This window comes from Trichoderma reesei (genome assembly GCF_000167675.1).
Source record: "Trichoderma reesei QM6a unplaced genomic scaffold TRIREscaffold_25, whole genome shotgun sequence".
Lineage (NCBI taxonomy): Eukaryota > Fungi > Ascomycota > Sordariomycetes > Hypocreales > Hypocreaceae > Trichoderma > Trichoderma reesei.
Window position 1 is genome coordinate 341,051 of NW_006711172.1, and position 25,080 is coordinate 366,130.

The 25,080-nt window shown below is 53.4% G+C and overlaps 8 protein-coding genes across 8 annotated transcripts; 4 read left to right on the forward strand and 4 right to left on the reverse strand.

Moving 5' to 3' along the window:
- Positions 1–1,220: 1,220 nt before the first annotated feature.
- Positions 1,221–3,895, forward strand: TRIREDRAFT_81546 (uncharacterized protein; the record flags this gene model as incomplete). The annotated part of the gene is made up of 4 exons (XM_006968683.1): positions 1,221–1,651; positions 1,725–2,357; positions 2,435–2,945; positions 3,001–3,895. 4 exons carry the CDS (start codon positions 1,221–1,223, stop codon positions 3,700–3,702), a joined length of 2,277 nt encoding a protein of 758 aa, XP_006968745.1. The 3' UTR covers positions 3,703–3,895.
- Positions 3,896–3,993: 98 nt separating this feature from the next.
- Positions 3,994–5,249, reverse strand: TRIREDRAFT_123723 (uncharacterized protein; the record flags this gene model as incomplete). Its single annotated transcript, XM_006968741.1, has 3 exons — positions 3,994–4,712; positions 4,814–4,985; positions 5,079–5,249. The coding sequence occupies 3 exons, from the start codon at positions 5,244–5,246 to the stop codon at positions 4,072–4,074; spliced, it is 981 nt and encodes a 326-aa protein (XP_006968803.1). The 3' UTR covers positions 3,994–4,071.
- Positions 5,250–9,928: 4,679 nt separating this feature from the next.
- Positions 9,929–11,438, forward strand: TRIREDRAFT_68615 (amidase-like protein; the record flags this gene model as incomplete). The annotated part of the gene is made up of 3 exons (XM_006968684.1): positions 9,929–10,187; positions 10,292–10,393; positions 10,441–11,438. The coding sequence occupies 3 exons, from the start codon at positions 9,929–9,931 to the stop codon at positions 11,436–11,438; spliced, it is 1,359 nt and encodes a 452-aa protein (XP_006968746.1).
- A 414-nt stretch (positions 11,439–11,852) lies between these two features.
- TRIREDRAFT_51806 (uncharacterized protein) lies at positions 11,853–13,839 on the reverse strand (the record flags this gene model as incomplete). Its single annotated transcript, XM_006968742.1, has 5 exons — positions 11,853–12,191; positions 12,258–12,716; positions 12,799–13,145; positions 13,211–13,589; positions 13,678–13,839. The coding sequence occupies 5 exons, from the start codon at positions 13,837–13,839 to the stop codon at positions 12,159–12,161; spliced, it is 1,380 nt and encodes a 459-aa protein (XP_006968804.1). The 3' UTR covers positions 11,853–12,158.
- A 1,364-nt stretch (positions 13,840–15,203) lies between these two features.
- TRIREDRAFT_68527 (uncharacterized protein) lies at positions 15,204–17,576 on the forward strand (the record flags this gene model as incomplete). Its single annotated transcript, XM_006968685.1, has 2 exons — positions 15,204–16,250; positions 16,323–17,576. The coding sequence occupies 2 exons, from the start codon at positions 15,204–15,206 to the stop codon at positions 17,574–17,576; spliced, it is 2,301 nt and encodes a 766-aa protein (XP_006968747.1).
- Positions 17,577–18,198: 622 nt separating this feature from the next.
- On the reverse strand, positions 18,199–19,170 carry TRIREDRAFT_111289 (uncharacterized protein; the record flags this gene model as incomplete). Its single annotated transcript, XM_006968743.1, has 1 exon — positions 18,199–19,170. One exon carries the CDS (start codon positions 19,168–19,170, stop codon positions 18,199–18,201), a length of 972 nt encoding a protein of 323 aa, XP_006968805.1.
- A 1,820-nt stretch (positions 19,171–20,990) lies between these two features.
- On the forward strand, positions 20,991–22,289 carry TRIREDRAFT_68574 (uncharacterized protein; the record flags this gene model as incomplete). The annotated part of the gene is made up of 1 exon (XM_006968686.1): positions 20,991–22,289. A coding segment is annotated over one exon (1,299 nt), but the record flags the coding sequence as incomplete, so codon positions are not given.
- Positions 22,290–23,444: 1,155 nt separating this feature from the next.
- On the reverse strand, positions 23,445–24,778 carry TRIREDRAFT_81553 (uncharacterized protein; the record flags this gene model as incomplete). The annotated part of the gene is made up of 3 exons (XM_006968744.1): positions 23,445–23,961; positions 24,072–24,329; positions 24,440–24,778. 3 exons carry the CDS (start codon positions 24,776–24,778, stop codon positions 23,707–23,709), a joined length of 852 nt encoding a protein of 283 aa, XP_006968806.1. The 3' UTR covers positions 23,445–23,706.
- Between the last annotated feature and the right edge of the window lie 302 nt (positions 24,779–25,080).

Sequence of the window (25,080 nt, forward strand, 5' to 3'; positions counted from 1 at the left end):
TGATTGTTTCTTCCCTTGGAGATGTAGGAGGCTGTCCCTGAAGTAATGTTTCTCCTTGCAATTGCCCCTGGGGTTATCTTCAATTGTGTGTGACTCCAACACGGATCTCGGCAACGCGGTGCCTCGGCCGTTGAGCTTGCACGTGTAACTGGATACGTGTGCTGTGTTACCCTAGAGTCGAGTAAGTGCTGGAGGTCCAACGTCAGCTGTGAGTTGCATTGCCACAGTTCCAGATGCTCGTGGGCATCCAGTCTCAATCTTTGTTCCATTGTTACTTGCCTGGATCGCTGTCTGTGAATCAAGGCTATACAGATGCTGATATTCAGTCCGAGGTCCGATGTCAATTCCCGTCTTACATATATATGTACCTGACCCATCTCGGCACAATAGACGAGAGACATGCACCTGGACACTCTGCACTTGACCAGCACAGCAACCTTGAACGCACCTCACCGAGACCTGCAGCAGAGACAATCTTGAAGAGCAATGAGACCAATCCAGCTTCCAACGTTACCGTTAATTGCATCAACTGCTCATCCTGTCCGCCTCCCATTGGCGCCTGTTGATGCGCTTCATCAATCCCTCACCGCATCCATCCAATACCTTAGGTCCATACATGTACTATTGAATCCGCCCCCCCCAACTTTCCAGTGGAGCGGTGCCCTGTGGAGCGCGGGTCTGGGGCTCAAGCTTCCCATCTTCAGCGCTGTGTCGCACTGCTGTGGCCGCCGTATCCCCGCTGATGTCACCCGCGGCTTCGGCATCTGCACCCGTCAAGTGCCCTCAACTGGGGGACCTTAGTCTGTAGGTACCTGAGCGCTGCTGTGGCCACTAAAAGCCTGAATCAACTTTTTCTCTTGTCCTCTTTCCACTCTTCACATTCCGATCATTCTGCTGTCGCTTCTTATCCCTCGCTCACCCTCTGGAACCTTTGCGACTACTGGCCGTCTTTTGGCTGGTAAGAGACAATCGAAAGGCAGACGAGACTCCAAGCGCTGCAAGGCTCGGCGTTTATGCAATCGGTTGGCGCCGGCTGGCTCGTCTCTTAGTTCCTGGAAGCGGTGGAAGCTCGGGTTTTGGCACTGGTGCTTCAAACCGGACGACTCAACCTCCATACCTACAGACAGCAAGCCTCGAACGCATTCCAATCATCGCGTCCGGTCGCAGCAGACAATCGTCGATCGATCCCGCATGCGCCGAAGGACGTCTGCTGCGTGAACATGTCGGGCCCTCCGCCGCCGCTGACCCGCGCGGACTCGTCCAAAGACCACCGCCCTCTGCAGCCGAGCACTCTTCGACAGAGCCATACGCCGCCCAGCCGTCCAGGCAGCGGCGACAGCACCAGCAGCGATGTCTACCCGTCCATCACGGCCGTGGGCGAGTCGACGCCCTTGATACGCGATAGCGAGTCGGGGCAGCACGGCACGTTCAGCCCCCGAGGCTATTCGCCCACCAATGGCCTCTTCAGCGGAAGCACCGACGACGGCGACGACGACATCGAGAGGGAGCAGGCAGGGCAGGGCGGCTTCTTTGCGTCGCTCTTGGGGAGCGATGAGTGGAAGAGGTGGCTCTCGAGGAGGATGCGCACCACCAAGATGGGCCACAGCAGCGAGCTTGCCGAGCAGGCGGGCTTTCGAGATACTCCCTTCATGTGAGCCTGCCCTCTTGCGTATATGGTCGAATCGACGGGTAGTGCGGCCCGAGAAAACTGACTTCGTGAACAGGTATCTGGCCTACTACATTCCGTGTCTGAACTGGATCCAGCAGTACAAGCTGTCGTATCTCAAGGGCGACTTCATCGCGGCCGTCACCATGGCTTCCTTTTACCTCCCAATGGCGCTCTCGCTGGCGTCCAATCTGGCGCATGTCCCGCCCATCAACGGTCTCTACGGCTTCATCTTCAATCCTTTCGTTTACGCCTTGCTAGGATCCGCTCCGCAAATGGTTATTGGCCCCGAGGCAGCTGGATCGCTTCTCGTCGGCACCGTGGTGAAAACCAGCGTCGACAACGGAGGCGAGGGCTCGGAGGACAACGACATTCTGCATGCCCAGGTCTGCGGCGTGGTCAGCGGTATGGCTGGCGCCATTGTTTTGATTGCTGGCCTGGCCAGGCTGGGCTTCTTGGACAGCGTCTTGAGCAGGCCCTTTTTGAGAGGCTTCATCTCAGCCATTGGCTTCGTCATTGCTGTCGACCAGCTGATTCCCGAGCTGGGGCTTGCTGATCTGGCAGAGGAACAGGGCGTGAACCACGGAAGCAGCGTCGACAAGATTGGCTTCATCTTCAACAATGTCGGTGCGACTCACAAGCTGACGTTTGCTGTCGCAGGCGTTAGCTTCGTTGTCATCATGCTATTTCGGTAAGTTGGCCCTGACTGGGGATATGAGCCCCAAACACTGTCGTTGCTGAGTGGAGCGGTGGTTGACCTCCTCTTAGCGAGCTCAAGCGTCGTTTAGAAAAGCGGTTTCCCGGAGTGGCCTACTTCCCCGATCGATTCATTGTCGTTGTCGTTTCGGCCATTCTGTGCTGGCAGCTCGACTGGGAGAATAAGGGCGTCGAGGTTCTGGGCACCGTCAAAGCCGCTTCTGGAGGCGTCTTTGAGTTCCGCTGGCCTTTTAAGCTTGCCCACATGCAGCACATCCGCACGGCCATGTCAACGTCCTTCCTCATTGCGCTCCTCGGCTTTTTCGAGTCGTCGGTTGCGGCCAAGAGTCTGGGTGGAAGCTCGATTCCCGGCATCGAACTCAGCGCGAACCGAGAGATGATTGCGCTCGGCGCCGCCAACCTCGTGGGTGGCATGTTCATGGCCCTGCCTGCCTTTGGCGGCTACGGGCGAAGCAAGGTGAACAAGACGACTGGCGCAAAGACCCCAATGAGCTCCATCTTTCTGAGTCTGCTGTCGCTGCTGTCCGTCTTGTTTCTGCTTCCCTATTTCTATTACCTGCCGGTAAGTCACCCGTACTGCTCCACTGGCGACGACAGGACTAATCAGATGCATGTAGAAACCTGTTCTATGCGCAATGATTTCGGTCGTGGCATGGTCGCTGATAGAAGAGGCACCCCACGACATCTCATTCTTTCTCCGTGTCCGCGGATGGACCGAGCTGGGTCTCATGGCCATCATCTTCCTCTCCACCATCTTCTACTCCCTCACTTTGGGGATGGCTTTGGGCGTGGGCATCTCCCTGCTCATGGTCATCAAGCACAGCACTCGTCCCCGCATCCAGATTCTCGGCCGTGTGCCCGGCACCAACCGTTTTGAAAACCCGGAATCACTCAACTCTAGGATTGAGTTCATCGAGGGATGTCTTATCGTCAAGATCCCGGAACCGCTGACGTTTGCCAACACGGGTGAGCTGAAGCAACGGCTTCGGCGGCTCGAGTTTTACGGCACGTCGCGAGCGCATCCCGCCCTGCCGCGCATTCGCAGTCAGGATTCGAATCGCAACATCATCTTTGACATTCATGGCGTGACATCCATGGACGGCTCCGGCACGCAGGTGCTCGAGGAGATTGTACGCGACTACCGAGAACGAGGCGTCCGAGTCTTCTTCTCCCGCGCGCCAGCTCACCGAGACCACCTTGTGTGGCAGCTCATGGACAGGAGCGGTATCGTCGAGCTGTGCGGCGAGAGACATTTTGTCAATGACGTCGGGGAGGCTCTGCGGTTAACCGAGTATGAGGACAGCATCATGACGCAGTGAGGATGAACGGCTACCGCGAGGTCAGTCGAACGATTTTTTTTTCTTGGATGAGCTACAACGAGGTTATGCACAACAGCGATATCATTTTTCGACTTCCCTCCTGCATCCATTATCTTTTTTTCCCCTTCTTTACTTTCGTTTCCTCTTGCTATTGCTTTTACATAGCGGTCATGCATTGCAAGGGGGCGAGAGCATGAATGTATAAACCTAGACTTACAGTGTGGGACGTGACCAAGATGTATTTGATACGATAGCAGCTATGGCAGGTTTAACAAGATATCCAGGTGTTTGCTTATTATACCATTGTTTTCAAGTTACACGCACAGCGTGATGAATCAGTCTGTAGGAGTGGTATGCTACCAATCAGCGTCATGTTGATGAGACCACGATCTCGTCCAACTTGGCCACTGCCTGCCTCACGGCGTCCATCCCTGGAGCTTCATCCTCGATGAACTTTTCCAGCTCAAACAAGTGCGGCTGACCTTTGGCGACAAACAGCGTGACCTTGTCCTGGCCCAGGCAGTCGCGCATCTCCTCGCTCACATTGAGCTCCACATCAGGATCATTGTTGCCGTGGAAGACGACCGTCTTGGGCCACTCTGCGACTCTGTCTTTTGCGTCTGGCTGCTTTGCCCATTGATACCCCGGGTCGACATCTCCAACGAGATCAACGAAGGAGTTGTTGAACGTGTAGTAGTCATAGAGCATACCCCGGTGGCTCTCATCAGAAGACGTCTGCTCAGGAGCCTTTGGAGGGGCAAAGTCTGGATTCTTCGCGCCCTCGGGGGTGAGTTTATCGAGAACAAAGGTCGATTCGTCGGGCTTCATGTGGCCGACTTGCATGGGCCCGGCAATGTGTTTTTCCATGGCGGCGTGAGAGATTTCTTCATCGGGGATGAGGACGGAGGAGTTGAAGAAGCGGTGGCGGAAGGTGTTTATGCCTTCGATGGAGAAGAGGGCGAGGGGTTTGGGGTGGTAGTGGTGGGCGATGAGAGCGGCCATGAAGAAGCCTGTTTCGTGAAAGGTATCATGCAATATTGAGGTCAGCTTTGGATTTATATGTGGGAAATTGAGAATGGGAGTTTTTCTTGGCTTGGTTGCAAGAACGCACCGCCGCTGGCACCTCCGACAATGACTCTTCTCTTGGCATCGCCGTGCTGCGTGTCCCAGTTCTGCGCAAAGGCGTATGCTGCCGAGGCGTCTTCCAGGAGGCCCTTGCCGCGGGCCTGTGGGAGGAGGCGATAACTTGGGGAGATGAGAGGCCATTTCCGCTGATAGCAGACCTGCAGAGTTCCTCCTCGTTAATTATTATACAGACAGACAGATATAAAGAAAGAATGTTCGTGAACAGTTGTTTGGAAGGGGGTTTTTCGCACTTGTACGAGCCAGGGCGCAATGAGATCACGGCTTCCACCGACGAGGCCTCCGGGGTGAAAGTACAGGAACACGGGAGAGGCTTTGGGGGCGTCGTCTGGGGTGTAGATGTCGCATTCTAGGGGGATGCCGTGGGTGGCGTATCTTTGGGTGATTTTGCGGATAACCATTGTGATGATTCAGAGCCAAATCTTTCCTTTAAATTATTATTTCAGTCAAGACGTGTATTTGTCTAGGTGAGAGAACGGAATTCATCGTGAATTTCTACCAGAGACGGTCGTTATATGGACTATAATAGGCGCCCGCGCGGGGTTTTAGACGATTACTATTACTATCCAACAACCAGACACGCCCTTTCTATGCATGTTAACGCCTTTTTGGATAGCCGTGAGCTTCTCTACGTGTAGAAGAGACGCGCAAGCACATGCTCGTGGGCGTAAGCATTTTCTGAAGTTGATCCGAGTGCCTGAAGGTATCGGGGGCCTATAGTCCGAAGGAAGAAGGGCTCGAATTTGTTGTTGCTGAAGTCCGACACTTGTGGTCATTCAAGCACAATAGCACAAAAGCAATGAATAAATTCCAGATGGAGATTCTGCTCTGAATCGTGGGGGGAGGGGGTCTTGCAGATTACTGAACGTTCCTTTTTTCTTGAGGTGCGGCTGATCCCATCATCTCCCAGCTCCCTGGAGATTCTCATCATATAGCAGCTGAGGCGAGACAAAAAGAAACGGAAGAGCCCGGCACGCTTCCTTGTCGACTAACACACTCGACGACCTCATTGCTTTTTTTCTCAACCCCTTGTCATGTTCGACGCAGAAGAAAAGAAAAAAAAGAGGCAGACATGTGACTGATGATCCTGGACTCGCTTTGTTCAAGTTGGGCTGCGGCTGATTTCAGATCTGCAAGGGTGTCTCCCCTCCTGGAGGATCAATTTGTTCATTGTTTCCTCTGCGTCTTGTGAAACTTGGTTTTCATGTGTGTAGTAATGACTCCTTGATTCGACTTGTTTCGACCATCTTCCCATGTTACCTTATCGAGAGAGTGGAAGAAGGAGGTTTGTCTATGTAGCGTATAGCTGAAAGTCCCGTCTTTTCTAGCCCCCACGATATTATGCACGTTGCTCACCGAGACAATCCATCCTGCAAGCCACGCGCGGGAAAAGCAACGCAACTTGTGGTAATGATTCTCCCCCTGTGATGTATGTACAAATCCTACCGCGCCTCCCAACGATGTTTTGAACCAATAACAGCCCTTGTCTGTTTCCCGTCGACTGGTCCTTGGGCAGAAAACTCCCTTGCATGGGCAGCTGATGTAAATTGATTGGGCCCAAGAGTTGGCTCGTCCTCCGATAGCCGCAACGTCGTGCGTAGGCAAGGGAGAGCTCATCTGACCCCTTTTTTTATTATCGGGCATGGGCTCTTTAAAGTACATGCAGGCGAATCACAATAAGCAACTACTGAAGACCGGGAGGGCGCAAGCTGCATGGTGGCATCATTGGACGTGTCCGGGTTGTTCATCTCATATCGAGACATCATCGCTAGAGGTAGTAGACAGATTAGCAAGGAGAGGAAAAAGAAACAACAAGCCAATTTGGGGAAACCCAAATCCATGTAGGAACCAGAGTCAAGTTGGGATTGGGGTCGTTTATGTCGTATTTGTCAAGAAAAAAGAAAAGAAGGGCAAATCCGGGTGCTTGGGTCGCCGGTAATCCTGGCAACTTCATCAGACAAACGAGCGACAAGGCATGGTACAGACCATCGTACCCAGCTTGCGCATGCTTTTCCCGTCTCAAGCCCTGGGCAGAAGTCTGTTGGGGAAGAGCCAGCAAGCGGCAATCTGCAAACGATTAATGAATACTTCGATGTGATTTGCAAAAGCTCCAAGTTGACCCCTTGGCGTCCGCAGGGAGGGGCGGCGCCTCTCGGGAGTGCAAGCCAGTCATGTCAGTTCCGATTCGCATCCCCAACTATATGAGGCCGAAATGGAAGTGTTTGCATGCCCGAAACCAGGGCACCAACAGCCTCACGTGGACTTTGATGAGGTGCTTCTGGGCCCATTCGTGCATGGCCGTCGATCTGAGAGGCTCATCTAGAACCGTAGTCCTTGTCTTGGGCAGCCATTGAGGTCATGGTCGCGGAGCATACCGGTACATGTAATCCTTCAAACATAGCCCTGGCCATCGTCTGGCTGCAACATGTCGAACTAGGTAGTTGAGTTGTGCAAGCCACAGCATCATCCTGTCTGCAATGCATGTTGACTGATGCTCGCTGATGCTCGTCTAGGGCCCGCATGTGTCATGCAACATGGCTGTACCGACTATTCGACCGGTCAACGTCTTCTTGCTCTGGTTTCTGCAGTTCATTCTCCCTACCTTCTAGCATCCCGTGACATGCGTATAATGCATTTCGCCCTGCGTATTGTCTTGTACGCAGTCTCTTTACACAGCAAACTGCCGAGTTCGCATCAAGTGCTACATGTGTAATGTCTCGTACATCCGTCTGCTCAACGTACCATTAGTGACACTTGCTGCACTTGAAAGGTGACATGCGTGAAACTCAGGCAGAGTCACAACAGCTGCGTGTAATGCCGCAATCGCCCGTCAGCTCGTGTCTGTAGAACCTGTTGTGAGGTCGTGGGGCTGAAACGTGACCACATTTTGGGCAGATCGATCCTTGCATAGAGAACCCCAGACCTGGGAGCTGGGATATCGCAAATGACTGAACGGCCACAGAGGCCAATTCGGAGACGCCCGGCACAGCGACAAGAAGCCCGGATGGATCCTTTCCGGGCCACGTTTGTACTTTGAAGTGAGGTCGAGAGCGTGGTGAAGGAGAGAAGTTTGGAGTTGAGTCTCTGCCAGCCAGCAGTTCTGCCGTCCTATCGCTCTCCGCCTTCCCAAAGCTGTCGGTGCCCCGTGCGGACAGCTCACCACCTTTGCCAACTTCATCTCGACTTCATCTGGTCTCTTGTCATACAGTCAGTCGTCATCCTCTTCATCCTCTGAGCTGCGCCCAAAGACGCTGCATGGCCCCGGCACCAACAACCATCTCTGTCGGATCAAGTTCAACCACAGACCGGCGCTCGCCAGCGATACTAGCGGGGCTCGTCGCTGCGACGGCTCCATCTCCACCTGCGCTGGGCTGGAAATACCATCCATAATCATGGACCTGGAATCGAGGCCGATCAGACCCATGCCGCCCACCCGCTGCCCTCGATGATACATGATAGTACACCAACGCCATCACACGTACAGGAACATGCATGCATGCTGATTTCGTACAGCAACGCAAATGTATCACTGCACTGCATCGTTACGAGGCCAGAGAGCTACCGGTCCACGTGTCGAGGCCTGGCAGCCCCTGGGCACGGTCCGACGCCGTTCCCCCACCAATTTGCAGCTCTATCTGAAGCCGGGATTTCAGCCCAATGTCAACTGCCTCCCCTGCCTGCTTTCTTGACCGGCTGCACGCTAGCACGCCATGCAGCCCGAGACGCCGCTGACAGGCAGGCCTGCGAGAGCACCCAGCTTCCCTAGGTACGATACCTACCTAGGTACAGAACTCTTTACAGAGTATGCCCAAAGGTAGCTCCCGGTATTAGCCTTGGATCCTGCCGTGTTCGCCCAGCCGCCGCTTCTCAGCCTGCCCGCTACTTGCAGCTGTCGACTGTGACTCTTGTCAGCTGTTCACCGGCTCTCCGGCGTACCACCACGCTTGCAACTGCCGCCGCTGGGGCCTGCTCGCTTACACGCTGCGAATTCGCTGCATGGTTGGGGTCACGAGCAGCAGGGTTAGCAGATATCCTGCAGGCCCTACCGAGCACCTTCGTCCACGTCTCGATCCCGACAACTGCGAACCTGACCTGGCAGAGTGGGTAACATGCTGATGAGATGGCATGGGCGGACTGAAATATCGCAGGCGTGATGAGGAGGGGCCGGGTTCGGCCCTGTCACACAAACGAACAGCTCCCAAAGGCCGAACCTTGGGCGAGGCATCTAGGCACGTAGAGTGAAGAAGGGGGCATCGAGAATTTGCTTGCTTTTTTGCGGCTGTTGCGTGGCGTGTCGGATCCGAGGCGCCCATGCCGGTTACACAGTTTTCTCGTCCAGCTTTCGCCCATTGAGGGCGTTCTATGCCTAATGAGCCTACCCAGGTATACGCCAGATATCCCGGACCCTTGACCCTTGGGTATATATACAAGATGCGCCCCCCTGATGATCACGGGCTTTCATGTCCTGCAGCTTTCAAGAGATCATCTTGCAAAGGAAACTAAGAGCTTGTGCAAAAGCACTTTAGCCTCAACCTCGGTAGGTCCATCCGTTCTACTCGGCGAATCCAACATGTTCCAACTTTGCTCCATGCCCAGTCTAAACCCCCTCTGCTAACCCTGCACAGGCTTTTGCTCACTCCACGCTCTAGTTCGTGTGGATCATACTAAAGGCGCATCACCTCGACTGCTTCAGAAAGAGGAGTAAAGTCTCGCGTGCTCTGCATCCTGATTCTCCAGTTTCTGAAATTCAGGGCTCATCTGTGAATTACCCAGGCGACTCTTTGCTCGTCGCTGATCTCGCCTGGTAGTCCTTTGGATTGCCTCATCAGGCGAACCCCAGCTCGGACCAGCCAATAACAACCGTGGTTGAGACGCAATCAGGGTGTGGCAGGCACTGGTTCAGGTACAGCTGACAGGCATCCTTGTATAGCCGACTAGCAGACCGCGCCCTGGTCGACCAGGACGTCCCGGACGTTCAGACGTCGTTATAAAAGAACAACCCCCGGTGCGCTTACAAACCGCCAAGCTGGAGTGCCTACTTGCACTTCTTCCCAGGAGGGTTCGGAGGGCTATACGAGGCAAAATGGGCAGTGACGACGCATACACGCTCACGGCGGCCGAGGCCTTGGCCAAGATCCGGTCTGGTGAGTTGACAATCGAAGCCTATGCGCGCTCATTGCTGCGGCGCATCGATGTGCGTGACGCCGACGTCGGGGCATGGGCCTATCTCAATAAGGACTACATCCTGCAGCAAGCAAAGGCCTTGGACAAGGTGCCTATGAAGGATAGGGGGCCATTGCATGGCATGCCCATTGCCGTCAAGGATGTCATATACACAAAGGGTAAGACGTCTCTGCTGCTGCTGCTGCTGCTGCTGCTGCTGCCGCTACTGCTCGTTGCAGCAATGGCACAAGGGGGGGGATAAGCTAATGTTGGGCGCCTCCAGATATGCCCACGGCTCATAACTCGCCAATCTATAAGAATGACTTTCCAAAGCTTGACGCAGCATCAATTATACTCCTCCGCCATGCCGGCGTCCTGTTTCTTGGTAAGTTCGCCCAATTATTATTGCGATCATCTAATACGGCGCACAAGTCGCTGACGCCCCTTTGCTTCTCCCTTCTTCAGGGAAGACAACGACGGCCGAGTTTGCAGCCTCCTATACGGGGCCAGCCTCGACTCGCAACCCGCACAACCCGTCCCGCACCCCGGGCGGCTCCTCTTCCGGCTCCGGAGCGGCCGTTGGAGACCTGCAGGCTCCGGTCGCACTCGGCACACAGACCGGCGGATCCACCATCCGCCCGGGTTCTTTCAACGGCGTCTATGCCTTCAAGCCCACCTGGAACGCTGTTTCCCGTGAAGGGCTGAAGGTTTCCTCATTGATGCTGGATACCATTGGCATCTTTGCACGTGGCGTTGACGATCTGGAGCTCGTATCCGACGCATTCGCGCTGCGTGATGATGAGCCGAGCCATTTCAATGGCATCAAGGGTGCGCGCTTCGCCCTATGCAAGACAGTTGTCTGGCCAATTGCAGGAGAGGGCACGCGCAATGCGATCGCCCGCGCCGTCGACATCCTCCGCGCCCAAGGCGCAGAGGTAGACGAGATTGACCTGCCGGCGGAGTTTGACAACCTGCCTCGCTGGCACAATGTCGTCCTGCAGACCGAGGGAGAGACATGCTTCCTCCCCGAGCACCGCACGGCCAAGGACCAGCTCTCGCCGCAGCTGGTGGGCTACGTCGAGCGAAAGGCCGGCTACGACCACCGCGAGCAGCTCAAGGCCATGGACGGCATCGCCGCCCTCCGGCCCAAGATTGACGAGATTGCGGGGCGATACACGGCCATCCTGACCCCCAGCGCCGTCGACGAGGCCCCTGAGGGGATCGAGTGGACGGGCGATGCGGCGTTCTGCTCGGGCTGGTCGGCGCTGCACACGCCGGTGGTGAATATCCCGGGCTTTCAGGGGCTCACGGGGATGCCCATTGGTGTTTCGCTTGTGGCGGGGAGATATCGCGACCGGCATCTTCTCAAGGTAGCCAAGGAGGTGGGTAAGCTATTTGAGGCAGAGGGTGGGTGGAAGAGGAGGTTGTAAATATGTTTTGGTTTGTGACGGTGCTCCAATACACGCTACAAGGAGGCATGAGGAGGTATATATGTAACATACAAATCTCGTAACTTTTCAGAAATCAATCAAGCACAAGGTGCGATAGCAAGTGGATGAGTGACTCGGATGATCATGTATGAACCCCATTGTATGAAGTGTAAGACTACTTCATAAGGTATGGGGTAATATTCGTCAATTCTAGTCAGTACCTTTGAGAATGGCCTCTCCCACGAGGACATATCTGTACCCGCTTCCAGTGCCGTGGACGACGACGACCTAGACTACCTACAATAACGACAAAACATACATACAAATAGTTAAAGAAGACAGACATGAGTAAAAAGATCCTTTATATCGCGATCCCTTATCATAAAGCTTTTTTTCGGACATACAAAGCACGCAATGTCGCATGCTCTGTTCTCAAGTTCCACATCCATTATGTCCTTCCCCCCCGTTTTCACTCGATGCCTACTTTCCGCCCCTTGTGCTCTCTCACCTTCTCCGTCTTCCTACCCCTATCAATCGATTCATACAGATTCTTCTTCCTTTCTTCCTCTCATAGCCATTGAGGTTGTGAAAAAAAGGTTCAGTGCCTGGTCATTCATTATATGAAAATAGGTGTTTAGTTGAAGAGGTGTGGGTTTACATGAGAAGAATCGAAACCCGGCTGACTTGATCCTGGGATTGCATATGCTGATTACAAGTATATCAAGAAGTAGCTCTCTCGAGGCAAGCTTGGAGCTGTGTTGCGGAAGACTTGATTAGCTGGGCCGATCGAAATGAAGCACGTCGTGTTAGTTTACGTACCTCTTCGGGCATGATGCCCTGATTGCTCAAATACCGGCACATGCTCTTGACCAACTCGACCTGCTCCTCGGGATCCAGGCTTGTGATGGCCGTCTCCAGGACGCTGCCCAGCGTGACCTTGTGCACCTCGATGAAGGTGTGGAAGTACATGTAGGCAAAGAAGCCCATGATGAACTGGCAGTCCATGCGGTCCGTCATGCCGCCGTGGCCCGGAATGGAGTCGCCAAAGTCCTTGATCTTGAAGGTGCGCTTGAGGCCAGAGGCAAAGAAGCCGCCAAAGGGAGCGATGAGCGAGGCAAAAGTGGCGAGCACGAGGGCGTGCAGCTGCATCGGTGCAAAGGTGAGGGAGAAGTTGAAGTTTGGCGGCAGGAAGAAGAATTGGGGGATCCTGTAGGTGTGCGGGAGGAAGACGGGGTTCACGTCGCACTTGAGTCCGGTAAAGATGTTTGCGCCGAGGTCCTGCAGGTTGGGTATAGGTCAGTATGAACATTCCACTTGTCCGGGGCAAAAGGGGGTTGAAGGGTTAAGGGGTGAAACGAACGTTGACTGGGCAGATGAAATACTTGGAGCGCGTCATGATGTTGACGAGCAGGATGGAGAAGAGCACGGTCATGACCCATGCGCCGACGAATCCCTCAACAGTCTTCTTTGGCGAAAGCTTGATGAGCTGCGTGCGGCCAAAGGCAATGCCGCAGATGTAGGCAAAGATGTCATTGGTAATGACCAGCGCCGCGGGCAGGAAGAACCAAATCATGCCCTCAAAGATGTTGTTCATGACAAAGTGAGCCTGGACAACAATGAGGTACAAGGCCATGTGAGTCCATGCAAAGTTGGTAAACTGGAACTTGTAGTGCCCTGCCTGAAGGGAAGCGACAAAGTAGACAAATCCTGGAGTGACGTTGGTTAGTCTAGTCACACGAGATGTCGGAGCCAAAAGAGGGGGGGCTTCATACCAAAGACGTAGAGAATAAAGCTGATGAATCGGTGGTGGGTGGCGAGCGGCAGAAGCACCTTGTCGACGAGCACAATGTGCTTGAAGTAGTAGATGACGCTCTCTCCATAGAGGAAGTACATGGTGGTGGCCAGGAAATACCAGTTCAGGCTCTTGGTGGATCGCAGCGATCTGGCGCGGCTGGGGACGTTGGCAATGGCGATGACCTCCTTGAAGGAGATGATTTGGACAGCGGTGACAATGGCGATTATGTAGATGTGGCCCATGAACAACGCGCCGAAGAAGCCCGAGATCATGACGAGCGTCCAGAAGGTGCGTGTCCAGAAGTTTGCCTTTTTCTTCTCGTACTCGGCCTGCTTCTCGGCGGCAGACGCGGGTTTCTGCGGTCGCGGAGTTGTCAGTTTCCAGCTATTCTCGTTCATGCCCCGAATCATGTGTCCAGATGGCACCGAAGAACGACCGCTTTACCTCTTCGACAGACGCCAGCTTGGCCTGAGCCTGCGGCCTGGTCCTTGACGGGGATCCGTCCTCGCTCTTATCGCTGAAGCTCGATCGCCGGCCCTCGGAGCCGCTATACTGGCCATTTGGGTTCTTCATCGGGGACTTTCCCCCTCTCTTTGGCCGTGCCATGGCGGTGTCTGGGTCTGAGTCGAGTCTGAGTCTGAGGAGGAGGTTGCGATTCGACGGAGTGTTCGGAGCGATGCTTGTCGACGGTATATGTAGGGGATTCCGACGGCGAGGCTGCGATTGGCGTCAAGTGTCAGCTTGCGGTCCGGCCAGCGCAAGGCTGAATGCTGAATCAGCTTCTAGGGATCGAGGCGCACCTTTGCACTGCTCGGCACTCAGACGGCGGGCGTGGGTACCTCAGTATTTCAAGATGGAGGCGATCAGAGAGAGATGTGGGAGATCAAAGCTAGCATCAAATGCTACGTGGAGCTGACGAAGTTTTGGGGCAGATTGGATGCAGTGGAAATGCCCCGTTATTCCCTGCGCTGGGCCGAGGATCTGGGCGGCTGGGGAGCTGGAGGCACTTTACAGAGGGCTGCGGGTGCTGGAGGATGCCTGGGGCTTAGCGCTTGGCCAGCTGTAATTTGCAAGTTCCAAGGTGCTGGAGATCAATGATTCCATAGGTTGAGATTCCCGTCGCCTCAATCAAAGCACAAGCCCAGCAATTCGGGGTCCTGCAATAGTCCGCATTTGCTCGCGCGAGGTTCCTTGCTGGTGGCCTCCCCGCAAAGCCAGCATGCAAATCCGCAGCATGTGACGAGATTGATACCCATGCTTCTGTTTCCCAGAGGTAAATGTAATCAACAAGAGGACGCAATTGGGAGGCATCGGTATATCTGAGCTGTTATTATGGAGAGGGCCCTTCTTCAATTTTCTTTCTTTTCTTCTTCTATGCTAATCGTGGGTTTCTGGTATGGTATTGCCCTGTTGCTGCGTCAAGTTGTTGCCATGCTTCTCAACTTTTCGCAGCTCAACAAAAAGCTGTTGGATCGTGCTCCAGTGAAGCTGGCCAACGACGTCATGCGACATGATGCGCAGCTTTCCAGAGCTGCGGATTTGCACCGCCTCTTCTGCCGAATCTGCTAAGCCGTGCCTTGGACGAGCCTTGCAATCGCCATGCCAATGAAAAGCCACGTTACGCACAATTCGCTGCAATTGGTTACCCTTCCACAGAGAAGAATCTATGACGTATATTCTGATACTCTGCTGCTCTTCGTCAAAATGCAACTTGATGCAATCCCGATGTACCTGATGACTAAGGACAGCCACATCTACAATGGCTCAGCCACACATACATAGATTGCTGCACGTGATTGCGCGTCGCGTTTCCTCTCCGCCAACAACTGGACCGCGAACCACCACCTCTGTTTCTGCTTGTCCCGCCTTGAACAGCAGCCTTGTCAGCAAGCGATAGCCCTGCCAGCGCCAGAACGCCGCCGCTCACAGCCGCCCGGAGCCATGAAGCGGTTCTTGCACGATCCATAGCGATGGATCTCGACGAATTCTCCGACGACGGCTTCGACGATCTCACCGACAATGTGCTCCAGGAGCTCGAGAACAGGGCGCTGCAGTCCACCCAGGCCCAGCATGCCCGACATGCCGTGACGCAGCAGCTTGGCTATGCCTGGGAGCAGGAGGACGACGACCTGGACACGACCGAGGTCATCAACGATGGCGGAGTCGCAGTTGGCCGTCCGATTGTCGACAAGACGCTGCGACAACAGCAGCAGCAGCAGCAGCAGCAGCAGCAGAAACAACCGCAGCGCCCTCCGGTGCCCAACCCTCGATGGAACCCCGCGGTTGATGCTGCCTCCATGGCCAATGTCCGACCGTTGAACCAGCCCTTTATGAGTTCACAGCGGTTCCCGGATCCTTCGCAGGGCGCCGTCCGCCCTCAGACAGCACAAATGACCGCTTTGCCGTTGCCTTCCCAAGGGCAGTCTGGAGCCATGGTGACGGCACTGCAGAAACGGATCCGAGCCCTGGAGGCTGAGCTCAACGCTGCTCGCGGTGAAGCCTCCATCCTGCGCTCAAACTCGACAAAGGCGCAACAAAGCTACGACGAGCAGATCTCGCGCCTCCGCAAGCTGAATGCCGAGCAATTGCAGAAGCAGGAACGGGCGATGGAAGCGGCTCTGGCGGCTGAGAAGCACGCCAATGTCGAGCTTCAGTTCTTGCAGCGTGACATGAGGGAGGCTAATGACCGAGCTCGTAAAAAAGATACCGTCGCCGCTGGCCTGGCGACACCGAAGAAGGCCTCCAAAACGTTTGGCTTCGCGGATGGCTTCGATGACATGGATATCGCTGCCAGCCCGAGCAAGGGCCAGGGCAGAAACAAGTCTGCTGGCTCTGTCGCTGCCAATATCGGAGAGAGAACCCCGAGCAAGGGGAAGCGAAAGCGCCCCGTGTCCGAGTCGCCCATGAAGGCTCTCGACATACACATGGGCGATGTCGAGATGATGGACACCAAGCCCATATCCCAACCGGCGTTGCAGCAGCCTGTCATAGTAGCCGCTCCCACCGCCCCCTTTGATGTATTTATAGCCTCGCCATGTTGTTTGTTTGTTTGTGTCTGCTCAGGATAACTGACTTGGTGGGCCTTGTAGTTCCTGCAACTTGTTCTTGACCATGGCTTCGCCCAAGGACAACCCCCGACCTTTGACATTCTCTCGCGCATCTCTTTTCCTTCCGACCCAGCAGTCTCCTTTTCCACCCTCATTTTCGAGAGACTCCCCCTTATGGGCAACCCCTACCAGCCAATGCAGCTGCTTGTTGATTTTGCAGAGCAAATCATCATCCTCTGGACCCGATGCTTTGAGGAGCGGTTTTGGGAACCTATCAAATACCTCGTGGCGCTCATCTCTTTCACCTTTCAGCTCAACACCTCGTCTGTTGCGCCCCTCATCATCCCCCGCCTTGTGCCCGTCGCCCAGACCACGATATTCACCGTGGCAGAAGGGCTCTCGCGGCTCTCCGATGCAACGACGGCCAACAACGACGATCAGGCTCTCTTGGAACAGCACATTGACACCACCCATATGCTCTCGCTACTCCAGACTGCGTCCTTGGCCTGCGCAACCGTACCGACCGAGGTTGAAGACGGCGCTAGATACACCTCTCCTGCATTTTGGAAACTCATCTCTCTTGACTTTACTCTTCTTCTTTTGATGCCCAAGCAGAAGATTGCCGATATCATTGGCATGCTCGATTTGCTGGCCACCTCTTCGCTGCCCGACTCCATCGGCCCAATCTCTGACGAGAAGGACGCGGCATCCGTGGCGCGGGCCGTCATTGAGCGGGTATCTGCCAAGCTGATGGAGCATCCCCGTGCCACAACTACACCCGCTCAGAAAAGAAGCGTACGACTTGCCGCCCTTCGCACGCTGGTGACCTTTGCGAGGCACGAGTTTGGCGCTCAGCAGCTGGCATCCCACGATAACGCCATCCCCCGCCTGGTGGCATGCTTGAGTACATCCATCGACGAGCTGTATGACCAGCCTATCCCGCCTGGCATTCTTCCTCCTTTACCGGATGCCATGACGTCTTCGTCGCTGAAGTTTGTCGAGTCTACGACTTCTGCAGAGTTATACCGCATCATCTCCCAGTGCGTGACTCTCATCCACACCCTCGCCACCGACCCATCAACGGCCAACTTGGCCGATATTACTCGAAAACTGTCATTGTCGCATGGCGGAAGTCAGCGCTATCTCATTGCACTTGGAAGGTTAAGCTTTGCCGAGGAAGACCTGGTCATGGAGGCGGGGATTGAGGGCGAAGTGGTCGAAGCGGCGCATGAGCTCTTGGAAATGGCTGTGACGCCGGATGAGGGAGAGATTGTTAGTGAAGCTTTTGGTGCGTAAACGCCGTTGGCACCTTTGTTTGAGAGTCAGTCGAACGACATTGAAACTTGGCTACAAAGAGTATCACCAGCAACGGATGCTGGAGTTATATAGACACAGTTGACGAAACCACGGAAGAGGCAACATTATATTGGATTAGATGAGGCCAATGACGTTGAATAAAAGGTTTTAAAGAGTTTGTTTTAGTACTTGGGGGTCAGAGAAAGGGTAGCAAACAATGGGCTTCCGAAAGAAATGCAGCTACATCGGAGCAACAAAGGATGCAATGAAAAGAATGCAGCAACAATATTCCAGTCTTGGTTTGCATATTTTTCTACCGCAGCAAGCTGATACACAAACACAGATAGTGTACTATGAGTAGGCTATTGAAAAGGCATGTCTGGCTACCTTATTGAGGAGCAATCCCTCAACGTTTCGTCCTCCCTACCAAGCATGGTGTTGAAGCTACCAGGTGATGAAGCCACTAAAGAAGCACCATGGTCTGGCTTCGAGTGCTTGTACAACGACTGTAGAGGTAGATGCTCTACAGGAACCTGATCCCCTCAAATGCTACCAAGCATAACCCTTTGAATTATGAGAAGCATGAGAGAAAGCGCTTCGACCCTCATACGTGAGCACGCATTCATTCATCGCTCCAATCTGAACACGGATAATCAACTCTATATAGACGATTGAACAACTTCCTTGCCTGGAACGTCTCAAGAGCGCGAATAGCTCGCATATGGCATCGCTGGAAGTCCCGGTGCTGTTTGAACTCAGCGTCCATCCTCTGATGCAAGTAGCATGAAAAGAGGCGGATGTTGATGGTATAGTTGCTATTCTGCACGTGAGGCTCCAAGTATCGACGAATGGTAGCATCAACCTGCTCCGGAGACGCATATCGTGTAGCGAGCTCGTCTGGAACGCCGCACAGACGCAACATGGCGGCGACCACACCTCTCAAGTACCGGTCGTCAAGGGCAAGCGCCGAGGGGGGCAGAATGGTATATGGCTTTGTTCTGAGGATCAAGTTCCAATCGTCATTTTCTCTGTCCATGGCACTTTCCACCACTGAATCGACGTCAAAGCAGGTCCCTGTATCCGGTGAAGCCAGCTTCCTCTCCAAAGCGGCCCATGCTGAGTGACTCACGGGGCCTCGGGACTTGAGGATATTGGAAAGCTCTGCTTTCAGTTCTCTGACTTCATATTCCATAGCCCATTGCGGAGTTGGGACTCTATCCATGCGCACGTACATCATCATTGCTTGGTATTCCTCCGGCGGGGATGGAGGGCTTTCTGCGTCCCACATGCCGTCTTCACCAATCTTCAAGGGAGTGTTGATCGTGATGTAGTTCCTCGCTTCTAAATCTTCGAGATTTCGCATCAAGGTTTGCACAAAGAGAATCCGCGCCTTGGGTGCTAACATGGTCCTCATGTCAAAGGGGGGAATATTGCTGAGGGCGACAAGTTCGGAGAAGGTGATGGCTTGGCCGTCTTCAACCTTTTGTTGAATAAGTTCCCATTCTTGTTCAGTTGAGTCCATTGCGTTGGGTCCGGAATCAGCCTCAATGGGCGTTGCCACTTCGTTCGATTCCGTCGTGAATGAGATGGACATTGTGGGAGATCAAGACGAGAAGTGTTGTAGTAATTGAATTGAAAGAAGGATAGAACTGAGAGGAAGGGGACATTGACGGGGACTGCAGAGATGATGTGGTTTTATAGAGAAGAAGGAGAGCAAACGCAACAAATACGAGCCATGAATAGAAATGTAGCAAACACGATGCATACGGTAACAAAGCAAATAGATCCAGGTAGCCATCCTGATATAAGTATAGGTACCTATGCCATTGTTTGCGTCTTTGAGTGTTTGCGTTACAGGACAGGGATGTACAAACATCCATATTTCATAATACCTAGGCCATTCAAATAAATGATAGGCTGGAGAGTAACAACTCCCAATACTTGTCGATCCAGTTCATTTAGCCCTTCGGGAACATCTTCAAACTTGACAGTCTCAAAGGAATAACGGCTGTCAGCAGGGCTTTGTCTGCCTTGTTCGATCCGTCGAAGGGACATGCGATAGGACGCGGCGGACAGCAAAACTTACCTAGGTAATCATTCACCGACTTCATGCAAGTATCGTCAGTGAAAATACTACTCGCATGCCTTTGGAGTTTGCAACCAATTTCCTTGTATCGATGCTGAGCCTTCTAAATGTGGAAGCATTCAGCACAGACTCCAAGTTTCAGCGCCTGGGCCATATAAAGTCCTCAACAACAAAGCTTTCTCTCGCACACAATGGCATCGCCTGACCTGTCAGTCTCTACTCCTCCTACCACGCTGGCGTCATATGAGGAGGAGCCGCCATAATGGCGTGGACGGAATCGGCGAAAGGAGATGAAGAGTAAAAGAGTTCTTTGCATTGCAGAAGCTCCACGCAGAAAATGGCACTTCACCAGCAATGACGGCCTCAAGGCCATGGCCAAGGCGTACCGCAATAGAAGCTCCACGCAGAAGGTGACCCGTATGCCACCGTGGTGGTTTAGCACGTGTAAGCTCTGTCTGCTCTCGAGCTCTTCAGCAGCATCAGCACCTTTCATCCTATAGTGCTGTCTGGCCAAAGATTCTACTCTCCGCTACTATTGCTATATCGTTCTAGTGCCAGCATAAGCTGCTATCTTCATCTTTTAGATAGGACATATAGAGAAGCTTGAACATTAAGCCGCTTTAAGACCTTGTATGCTTGAACGTGAGGTGCCGGATAACTAAGGTACTTTCTGGATTCACAGTAGCTGACCGGCGGTAGTTTCTTTCACACTGTTGATTGGTCTACAGCGATGACCATGAAGTATGCCCGTACAGGCTTGTCTATCAATTCGTATGGTAGAGACGTCTATCGAAAAGTTATGCGGATACATAAGGTAGGTTAACGTCTTCTATTCGTTGTGAATCCGCGAACAAAAGAGTAATCGAAATTATGCGTTTGGTTTCACGAGAGAACCACCGACAATAGTTGTAGTGGGTTGTCCATAGAGAGCGTAAGAACGCTTGCATAGAGATGTCCCAGTTAGTCATGACAATGTCTTTTATCATATTCGCTTTCTCACAGCCTATGTCTTCGAAAGTTAGAACCAATGTTTGACCTATACCTCGCCTGCAGCTATTGTCATACCTATATAAAGCGTTTTTTGACCTCCTTCCGGGTGCCATCAACGTCAAGTCAGGTACAGTATCAGCCCAGTCTGATAAGTTTTACTCTAAAAGAATATGTCATCTTAGTATCCTTCCTTGCCCTACATGTAGAAAGCTAACAATGAGACGCCGGTGGTCAGCCGGAGCTTCCGGAAGTTGGGTACAAGACTTCGCGGCCGATTGACGGGGTGTGGATCAGCCTCACCCTCCTCCGCATTCCGTCAAGCTGAAGATCCATGCAAAATGTCACCACCGCTGATCAGGAGATTATATCCTCGCGCGCACGAGGGTAGACTCCCAATCAACCATCCGGAACTCAAAGCAATTAGGCCCAAGTTCTTCAAGGCGGCGATACTCAACTTGTGCCTGTACATCCTGCTGTTCTTCTGCCTCTTCTGCTATCTGTATGGGTCTCTTTTCCAGCAAGGACCGCGGACGCATAATCTTCATATACTCTTCGTCGACTACGATGGCGGCGTCATTGGAGATGCCGTTCGGAATGCATACAGTTCGCTGCAGTCACACGAGTTTCCGAGTATGATTGAGCGATCGGTTTCCCAGTTTCCGACCCAGGCCGACCTCAGAGAAGCCGTGTGCCATGCTCACTACTGGGCTGCCCTGTTCACGTCTCCGGGAGCTTCCACGAGATTAGGCCTTGCCATTGCCGGACTCAATACGACGCAGTACAATCCGTCGGATGTCCTCTCCTTCATCTGGAATGAAGCCAAGTACTCAGCCGTCATGGACAGCCTCGTCGCGAGCAACCTCCACACACTATCAGACACTGCCAAGGCATCGTACATAGCCCTCAACGGCACATCTGCGTTTCCCACGATCCCGTCCAGCAACAATGCGGCAGCCATCTCCGCCTTTACCAATCCATGGACGCTGACATCCATCAACATCATGCCCACGACCCAGGGCACCCGGACCGTCTACAACACAATCACCATTGTGCTGGCTCTGATTGAAGACTTCTTCTATCTCGCCACCATCAACGGACTGTACGCCTCCTTCAAGGTCTACACGCGGATATCACCCTTGCGCATCGTTCTCGTGCGCGACGCCATCTCCATCACGTTCACCATGCTAGGCTCCCTGCTAAACTCCGCTGCCATCTGGGCGTTCAAAGCCAACTGGCATGTTTCAGCCGGCCAGTATGCCATCACCTGGCTTATCCTATGGCTGTTTGCTCACGTCAACTTTCTCGCCTTTGACGTCTTCACCATCTGGTTGCCGCCGCAGTACGTCTCGATGGCTCTCGTCACCTGGGTGGTCATCAACGTCAGTTCCATCATACTTCCGTTCAGCGTGGTCTCTCCCTTTTACCGCTGGGGATACGCCTTGCCGGCGCACGCAGCATATGAGTTGCTCACAGACAACTGGTCGCATGGCTGCAACCCGCACTTGTCTTATGCACTGCCAGTCTTGTTCTCCTATGAGGTGGTTGGCCTCATCTTGACAGGCATAGGTGTGTACAAACGGTGTCATTATGCGGTCATACTGGAGGAGACGACAAAGGAGGCCATGCGCCTGCGTGTGGAGGCGGTGCTCAAGCTTGAGCGAGAGCATGATATCCTTGCGCAACGAGAAAAGAGCGAGACCAGCTCGGGGGAGGTCAGTCCTGGAGGGCCTTCACGTGCGACTACTGCTGATATGCTTGGTCAGCTTGATCAGGCAAGCAGAGAACAGCGCAGACAAGTCGAGACTGGTCTTCAACAGCTTGACAATGAGATTGAGAGGATGGGGACCAGGGCATCTCGGGCGTCCAACATTGGTCCAGCATTCTGTCTTATTGGTTCCAGAGAAGAGTAGTTATTTTTGCTGCTGGGCTTCGCAGCTTGTTACTTGGGTGATTTGTTTACGTGTCTCATATGAGAGGAGTGGTAGCAGTAGAAGAAAATATCCTATTATCATCAACTGCATCGTTACATAGCCGATAACAGGTAGACTATACTGTCATGGTAACGCTAGGGAATGTAGCTCATGGCCGCCTCCAAGGTGCTCCTTATCAGCACATCATGTACATAGCAAGCTTCAGCGAGAGCTTTCAACGAATCGTCGAGAATCCTCAGCGTGATGGTTTTTCAGAAAAGCCAAGACGTGTGGTTCCGATGATCAAATTAATTGCCAATGAAGGCTTGCTTGTGGTACCCTAGAGAAACACAAGAGCAACATTTGCGCGTGCTTCAGTGACACAGTTGGTAACAAAAGGCTGAACCGATGACAGTTTCGCCGATTTCTACCCCAATGGAATTGCTCGGTTGTTTCCATACATACACAACGCTCTACAATGGAAGCCGGGGGTTTGGAGCCGATTTCGACTGGCATGTACGAGCACCAGGCGATGATCCATCTCACCCTTTTATACCCGAACTTGTCCTCTTGCATAAATAGCTTACGGTTGCAACCAACATGAGGACGAGGTCTCGTGCCTGAACTGCCCGCCGTCCGTGACTAGGAGGGATAAGCGCCTACGGGCATGCAAGACGGAAATTAAGCACTCGAATCTGACAGATGATGTATGTCCATCTAGTTAGATTGCAACCACACCAAGAAGCTCGTCTCGAGTCGACTGACTGGGGTTAGCCTGTTTGTGGGAAGCTGCACTTTCGCCGAGTTGGCGCCGGAACTTGAGAGGCACTCTATGGCACTGAAGACTAGAGATGTTGTTGCCGATTGATCGGTAGCGAAGTTGGTAATAACACGTTACACTCGAATGGTGGTGATGTACTATAGTTGACAACTCGGGTCGAGTTTGAGGCAGCAGCTCTCAAGAGCATCTCAGCGTCAAGACAGTTGAAGCGACTCGACATTCCACCAGTTTGGCTTAGATGGCACCACAACTATGGCATCCCAAAGAAGCAGGCGATAGAGCCATCACTCCATTCCGTCTTGGAGTCGAATCATCATCCTCACTCTTACCACAAAGGACCCCCATAGTAGTTGACAAAATAGCTCAGACCTGAGTCTTTGCAATAGTCTCTGCTGCTTCCTCCTTCCACTCTGGTCGCCAGCGCGTAAGCGGAGGCCGTTCCTTGACGATGTCGCCCACGCTCCACAGCATCCTCTTCTTGTCCGTCTCCTCGGTGGTCTCATTGTCGGGGCAGATGACATAGAACTTGTCCTGCTCCATCTTCTTGTACAAGTAGTCGGCTACCTGTTCTGGCGCCCACGCGCCTGGCGGCTTCTCCTTGATGCCGTGCGCCAATGCCTATAATAGCAGGTTGAACATGTCAGATACAGAACATCAAGGGTAGTTCCGCTCATATGAGCTTCCCAGAGATAAAGGCAGAAGAATGAAGCATAATTGCCGATACTCACCATGCCTGTAAATGTCCAGCCCGGGACAAGAAGGTGGACGCTGGTCTTGGTGTCTCGGAGGTCATAGCTGAGATGCTCGGCGAGAGTCTTGACGGCAGCTTTAGAGGCGTTGTAGGCGGGATTGCCAGGGGGGTTCGTGATGCCCTGCTTGCTGCCGGTGATGACAATCGACGTGGGTCGGCTTTTCGCGGCCTCTTGGACAACCGGAAGAAAAGCGTTGATGCCATTGATGACCCCAAAAAGGTTCGTCTCGAGGACCTGTACCATAGCAACATTATTGGCGACGACAGTCAGTTGTGAAAAATTGTCATGTACATGCACTGTCACATTCCTCTCCACAGGCTCATATCTGACGCGTTGGCACCTACATTTCGAAAGTAGTCACCATCACCCCAGGTCCCCTTGCCACTGATGGCAGCATTCAAAACGAGCAGCTCAATCGAGCCAAACGTCTTGGCAGCCTGGTCCTTGAGCGAGGCCCAGCCGTCAGGGTTGCTGACATCGACGACCGAAGTGGCCACCTCTGAAGATGACGATGACCCGACTTCAGCCTTGGCCTTTTCCAGGGTCTCGGCGTTTCGGTCCACGAGCAGCAGCTTCATGCCCTTGCTGCGGCAGAGCTTCGCTATCGCGAGGCCGATTCCGGAAGCGCCGCCGGTGATGAGGGCGGTTGCTCCGGGGGCGAAGACGGCGGCTGCGGAGGACATTTTTAGAGATGAATAAGATGAGCAAGCGTCGGGGACTAAGAAGCTGGTACGATGATGAAATTATGCAAATGACTGGTTTAATGTGTCGACAAGTGAAGCCTTGGAATATCTGTATGAACCAAGGGAGGAATTACAGCGGGGTGAGATGAAGAGGGTTCTCTTCTTCGAGATTCGATTTCGACAGCCAGTGTCGAATAGTATTGGAGTCTTCTCCTACATCTTACATATGATTTCATTCCGCGTAACGATGGAGACGTCAAGACAAACAAGAACGCGGGGTTCATGAGATTACCGCTGAGGGG